The sequence below is a fragment of the Pteropus alecto genome, unplaced genomic scaffold (assembly GCF_000325575.1).
Source record: "Pteropus alecto unplaced genomic scaffold, ASM32557v1 scaffold101, whole genome shotgun sequence".
In the NCBI taxonomy this organism is placed as follows: Eukaryota; Metazoa; Chordata; class Mammalia; order Chiroptera; family Pteropodidae; genus Pteropus; species Pteropus alecto.
Window position 1 is genome coordinate 10,395,664 of NW_006432945.1, and position 7,265 is coordinate 10,402,928.

At 34.4% G+C, this 7,265-nt stretch overlaps 1 protein-coding gene across 2 annotated transcripts in view; it reads right to left on the reverse strand.

The window, feature by feature from the left end:
* Nucleotides 1-493: 493 nt before the first annotated feature.
* TOR1AIP1 (torsin 1A interacting protein 1) overlaps nucleotides 494-7,265 on the reverse strand; it is a 27,763-nt gene continuing 20,991 nt past the window's right edge. The window contains exons 9-10 of one of the 2 annotated variants that reach the window (XM_025043907.1): nucleotides 5,442-5,498; nucleotides 494-2,934 (exon numbers count right to left, since the gene is read on the reverse strand). In XM_025043907.1, the coding sequence (XP_024899675.1) occupies nucleotides 2,144-2,934; nucleotides 5,442-5,498 (848 nt within the window). In that variant the 3' untranslated portion in view covers nucleotides 494-2,143. The remainder of the gene's footprint in view (nucleotides 2,935-5,441; nucleotides 5,499-7,265) is intronic. The other variant, XM_025043906.1, reaches the window with a different exon arrangement.

The following is a 7,265-nucleotide window of genomic DNA, read 5'->3' on the forward strand; positions in this document are numbered from 1 at the left end:
TGAACAGAAAACAATGTTTTAGCGATGATCTGAAACACAGATGTTCTTGAGCATACATTCTCAGTAGAGGCAAAAACTGATTCTTGGGAAGTAAAAATATCTCACTCGACTGTATAAAGCACAAAAATATATATGGTACATAAACAGATCATATAAGTGTAGTATTAACATTTTATGGGGGTAGACAATTAGAAAAAATATATCCAATAAGGCCCTTTAGGAAGGTGAGAATGAAAAATTCGAGAAACACTGCTGTAGATTCTTTTGTCAAGTTGGAAATCCCTAAATTAATTTCATCTTAGTGATAATTCAAAATCTCTGGATAAAATAGAAAATCATGGTGATCATACACCTAACCAATGTCCTTGTGAATGGCTCTCATTCTGTGGCCTTTGTTTCTCCTAGCAAAAGTCACTAAAGTTGTTTGAGTATAAATAAAAGTCTAGGATTAATAAAAATAAGTTTATGAATCATTAAGTTTACAACACAGAGTACAAACCAAGAAAGTAAATTTATTTAAATTACTAAAATAGCTTTTGAAGTCATTTACAGATCAGCTGCTACAATTACTTTTCTTGAAAGATAGGTAATGTTAATTACTTTAAAATTATTTTGGTCAGTGAAACATTTAATAAAAACATTTGTTTTTGCATATAATATATAGGTATAAAATAAGCCTTTTCAAAAACTCTTGTTTTAGAATCCTCTAAAAATCAGATAATCTGACTTCTGACAGTCAGGTACAAATCACAATATGGAGTATAAATTTATAAACACTGGTAGTCCTGGTGGGGAGAGATTAGACCACTCTCTCTCACCAGTCATGAAATCCTCAACAGGTAAGCAGTGAAATCAATGACTGGCTCTAGAATTCTAAAAAACAGTATTTTCATTTAAAGATTTGTAGATAGTTAAAAAACAAGGTGAATCTAGAATTTTAGGATTTTAAGAAAATCAAAGCAGATGATAGATGAGCAAGCTATACAGATGCAAAGTCAGAGTACAACAATGTGCAGTAGTACATTTTAACATTCTTCACATATGAAGTTCACGATCTCTTTTGGCTTGAGGCACTCTTAATAGAATTTATCACGTGCATAGTAAATCTTAATATTTGCTATTAGGGTGTCACTAAAGGTCTACAACTGCGACAAGTGGACACGCAGAAAATTAAATCCTCCTTCAATAGCCCAGCAAAGCTGGCTAGCAAATGGTTTACCAATTCTTGAAATTATATTCCTCTTTTTTCCCTCCCTTCCCCAGAAACTATATGTCTTAATTTAAAACAAAGCTTCAAGATATATCCGAAATAAACTGCTCTGAATTTATCTCCCCTTAAGTGTCACATGAACAAATATACTTAACCTCATGATATACATGCTTCAAAATCCTTGGGAGGACCAAAAATTTCTTAAAGGTTAAAAAAAAAAAAAAAGAAAAAGGACATGTGAAAAACAAATCCCAACAGAATTCACTGAGAATGGAGTCTGTTTGACTAATCTAAGTCTCAGTGGCTTAGTTTAACATTTCATCTTGAAGACATTTTTTCCCTCTTTCCTTCCCGATTCCTCAATCCCTCTCTTTTCCTTTGCCTCCTTTTCCCCATCCTCTAAAAACAAAGAAAAAAAAAAAAAATCCAAACACACAGTCAGATGACCTTTCATTACTTTTGTTCCTATAAGCAGAAGATGACTAAGGAACTCACACCTAAAGGATGTAAAAGAAAACAAAATGGGAAAACCCACAGTTGCATTTAGGGAGCTGCCTTACCAATAACAAATTCTGTAAAAAGTCTATGTTAAAAATTGGGAGGATTCATAGAAAGCATTTTCTAATCCTTCCCGCTGGTCATACCATAGCAATAATGATTTAACCCAGAATCTAAGTAGATCCTCTATGGGACTGCATGTAATTTATAGTTCTCAGATATTCTCAACACAATCTCACTTGGAACAGGGAAATATTTCTCTCAACTAACAGGTAATAGCTTGAATAAATGAATAAATGCTCCATGTTCACATAAGAACTTAACTTCCTTTAAAAAGAAACCAGTTCTTTCAAAAAGAGCTCTGAATCCTGTCTCTGGTTAAAAAGTCTGAAAAATTCTCAGAACTTGAGACATGATTTCCTCTTCTGTCACTCCTTATAAGCAGATGCCCCTCTTCAGGGCATCTTCAGGCTGTACGGGCAGGACCAGGTGGGAAATACGGCTCCAGAGCCCACTCAGTTTGTCCGGGTCCATGTGTTTGTAGGAGTTAGGTGCGTCAGAGTTGGTGAATTTGACTCGGAGGAAATCCCTCACTTTTTCTTCAATTTCCTTTAGACCTAGACTGGTTCCAAGTGTCTCCTCCTCCAACAAGACGGTCAGGACTAAGGCCACATCTTTGAAGGCTGCATTCTCATGGTCACAGTACTTATAGAAGATCAAAGTAGAGCGTGCAGGCAGTGACTCAAAGCGGTGTACCACAGCTGCATTCTGGCCATTTCTGAATCCGTTGGTCAGTTCCTGATCAACCTCTAGTTTGACGGCATCACTGTCCTGAGTAGCTTTGCCTGTCCCATCAATCCGGATGGCACGGACACTACGAAAGGATGAATAGGCATCAGCAATTTGTTCACTCAGACATTTGAGCACCTCTTCAGCATCGCGGGCAGCAGTGAGTAGCAAGATAGCAGGCTGAGGCCGAGGCTGGGAGCTATTAAGATGTTTTTCCAGGAATGTTTGGCTCCTTTTCCACAGCTTCTCATCTTGACCTTGGTACTTATTCATAAGTTGTTTCATCTGGTTCTGGAACTCTTTAACAGCAGTGGTTTCTGCCTCAGGGGTGAGAGGGTACCACCAATACCCGACAGCAAAAACAACTATCGGAACTAGTAGCCACCACCACCACTTTATCTTGACAGAAGATGCATTTTGGGGTTGTCTAGTCACGTCTGCTCAGAAAAAAAGAAATGACAGATACAAATATTTTCTTAGATTCAAGGGCGAGTGGCTTTAAAAACCAATATTAATCTTTATAAACATAAGATAAAAGAGGAAAGAATTTAACGAAGGGAGCTGATAACTTACCTTCTTGAAGAAATAATTTATGACATGTTTTCAAGAAAATCTCACACCCATAGGTTTTAAGTTATGTGGGTAAGTATGCTATGTGTCTCTTCAATGTCAAAATGATTAAAAAAAAAAAGTCTTAGAGAAAAAAGAATTATTTTAAATGTAGGAAATGTAGGCATAAGAAAGTCAGAAATAATGTAATTTATAAAGCAAAACTATTATTACTGCTAATATTAGGGAAGTAAACAATATTAAAAGACACTTTATAAAGTGCTTTTTAATTTAGAAACTCAGAGCTCACATGCCTCATTATTCGGGGTGGAATTTTTGACATTTCTGAAGTATATAAAAGATAAAAAGATGCACTATAAATGAACATCTTGCATATATAATAGCTAGCTGTCCCTTTAATTGCACTGATGCCTATCTTTCGTGATATGCAAGTTAACACTGGTAAGACTTAGCTTGGAACTCATCCCTAATTATTATTGGCAATCATGATATCGGTTCACATTTATTTAGTGCTTTTCAGTTTATAAAGCACTTTTTTACGTATCACTCATTTAATCATTTACTATTATAGTGACAATAATACTTTTACGCATTCTATTTATTCATTGTCTGCTTTGGGCTAATAATTTTACTATGAACCTTTCAGAGCACCAGTTCTCAAAGTGCGGCTGGCAGGGTACCTGAAGAGCCTTTCAAGGGCTTCACAAGATATTATCTCACTTTTCCCACCATGTTGACACTTGTGCTGATGGTGCAAAAAGCTATGGTGGGAAAACCAAATGACGCTGTAACCTGAATCACAGGACAGTGGCACCAAACTGTACTGGTACAGTCTGTGTATACTTCATGGCTATGCATTCGAGGTTATCAGTTTCACTTTAGAATGTCCTTCATAAAGCAGTTAAAATTATTTACCTTATTAAAACTCAATCTGAGTAGAAATCTTAATATTCTGTGTGAAGAAATGAGTAGCATCCATAGAGCACTTCTGATGTGTACATAGCACAGCACAATGGTTGTCTCAAGGAAAAGAACTCTGTGCAATTGAGTTGTGGGCTGAACTAGTGCTTTTTTCATGGAATTTTTACTTGAAAGAACAAGTGACAAACTATGGTTAGTCTGATTTGCATATGTGATAAGACATTTTCTTGAAAATGAACAAAGTGAGCCTGACGATATCAGCTGCCAATTATAAAATTCAAGGTTCCAAGTGAAAATTAGGATTGTGGAAATATCTGCCATTATGAGCTTGACAGCTCCCAGTACTTAAATGACTTTTTTGTCTTAAGATTTGTGGTGATGTTAACAAATGTAATCTTTTTATATTGTATTACAAATGTGTCGACATTTGGAAGACCTATATAACTTAGTGAACCAATATTTTCTATATGACCAATTAATGATATTCCATTCAAAGTACAAGATCGATCGATGGATTTTAATGTAATAGAATACAAAAAGTTCATTAATATGGTTTCAGATTTCACATTTCAAACAACATTATTTCAATTACCACTTGTTGAGTTTTGGCAAATATTAAGAGAATATCTGCAATTATCTGAACACTATTAAAATTCTGTATATCTGTATAAGTGGAATTTCTGAAATTACTTATACTAAAACAATATATTTTTTGAATGCAGAAGATTGAATGCTGAAGCAGATAGAGAATCCAGCTCCATTTTATTGAGCCAGACATTAAAGAGATTAGAAAAAAATATGAAGCAATTTGTCACTCTTCTTACTAAAGTATTTAAAAAAAAATTCAATTTTAATTTCTAGGTAACTACGGATAGGTAAAACCCATATACATTATTATTTTTTTCCATATATATTTTTAAAAAGCTCTTTGGGGTACTTATTAATTTCACTAGTGGAAAGTGGTACCGAGACAAAAATGTTTGAGAATCACTGTTTTCTTTGTACTAATGCAGGATAATAAACAGGCTTAAAAAACTCAACTTGCCCAAGGCTATACAGAAGGTAAGTGGTCCAATCTAATTCAAATACAGGCTCGTTGATTCTAAAACCTCTGTTAATCCCACTTTGCTATGTTATGTGGGGGTCCTTTTTTTTTTTTGAAATCATCAAGGTTCACTTGGTTAACAGTATTAGTAGCTGTACTTAAATTTTACTTTTAGTCTCATGGACAATAAAGTGAAGGAGAAAACTCGATGTCCTTTCATATAGTTTGTTCTTAAAAAAAATTTCACTGCTATTAAAATATATACTTTTCTCTTAAAATTTCCTTAAAATAAAATATCTTCGAGTACAATACCAGCAGTAAGCTATTTGGCTGCCAAATAATTTAAAACCAATTATGGATGCCCAATTTTAGAGACGCATTTAATAAAAACTGAACAGACAAACTTACGTTGGCTGGAGGCTGACGGAGACCGGTTTCTAAGCTCTAATTTCTGAAGGCGGTCATCTAATGATAGGAGCAATAAAAGCTATCACTTTATGTCTCATAACTTATGTATTTCCAACAGAGAAAGAAAATATAAACCTTATCAAGGGAAAATAAGGCAGTGATCAACCAGAAACAGAAAAAAAGCAGAAGATCCGAGCGCCTGTTAGATTGACAGCTCCTTGAGGCACAGACCCATTTCCCTCCTAATTACTGCTGGCATGTAGTGGTCTAGCACAAAGCATTAGTTCTGTGAGAAAGCCTTGAAGTATCTGATTATTTAATGGGAGTGGTGAAACTTCTGGGACAGAAGCATAGACTGTGGTGATGATTTCACAGGTGTATACTTATCACTGAACGCATCGATTTGTAAACATTGAATACAAAAGTTGTCTACATTAAATGTATGCCAATCCTACCTTAATAAAATGTTTTTTTTTTTTTAAAAAAAAACTATGAGAATGGCAAGTAGAGGAACCTATAGTGAAAGAGCATGTGAAACATAATACAATTGTCTTATTTTTTTTATTAAATTAAAAAAAATCCATCAAGATAATGTTTATCTTGAATATCTTACAATCCATGGTTGCAAAGAACAAAGGAGATAATAGATAAAATTGCTGTTAAGTGGTCTTCTGTGATGATTTTAATGAAGAATCGCTAAATAACAGTTATTCCATAACATGTAAGAGTTATATAATCCATAGAACACAAACTTAGCAGGGTATATACTGTTGAGGCAGGGCACTGCATAAAAGATAATCTCAATCCTCTTATTAAAAATATTATTAGGGATAGTTAAAAAATTCTTTAAAAAAAGCTTTTTAGAAGATAAAGCTCTAGCTATTCAGTCTGAAGAGTATGGTAACAATCATTCTAAAAACATCAAGGGCAGAGGGCACAAATCTTTCATAATTATTACTGATTATTACATGATATATTTTAACAATAAATAAGCATTAACAATTATTCATGTGGCATATAGCTTTGGAAAACTGTATTTACAAATCTACTAAGTTCCTCAGAATAACCTGGTTATAGGCACTGCTGCCCTTACTTTACATATAAGAAAACTGAGGTTCACAAAGGTTAAGTGACTTTCCCAAGATCACTCAATTAGTCGGTAGAAGAGCTGGGACTGGAACCCGAGAGCTCTAAACTCTCCTCTTTTCTATATGCCACTTCTAGAGACAGGTTCCAAAGTATGTATGTTAGTGAGGAACAGACTCAAAAGTTCTGAACTCTCCATAAACATTCTTCCCCATTCTCGCTGTTTTATCATCCAGGAAACAGGAAAATCAAGACAGCAGTTCTATCTTTCACGAAGGTTAGGCTACAGGTGGAAATCTGACCTGGGACCTGTCTACCCAGGGAACTGGTGTTAACATGGGGTGACAATAAGGATCTAAAGTCCCAGGTTCTTGAACATGTAAATCTAAAAATAATTTTTTTTCTCACTGAAACAGGCAGAAATGTATAATTAAGGCAATGAGATATGAAATTTGGAACGCTAAGAAAAATTTTTTAAAAATGATCTCAGACTGAATAGGAATCTATAAGGCTGTTTGAAAATCACAGTAATCTACCTTCATTGAAAATATTTTCTTCCTGTTCATTGTTTTTATCTTAAAGTCCTTGTGTGGTTAAAGGTCTAAAGAATTCCATTATCTGTACCTAAATGTGCAAACTTCTGGTATCTAATTTCCATGTGACACTCAAAACCCTATATATAAATGGTAGATGGCTATCAATCAGTATACAACTATTTAAGCCATAATAAATACACTA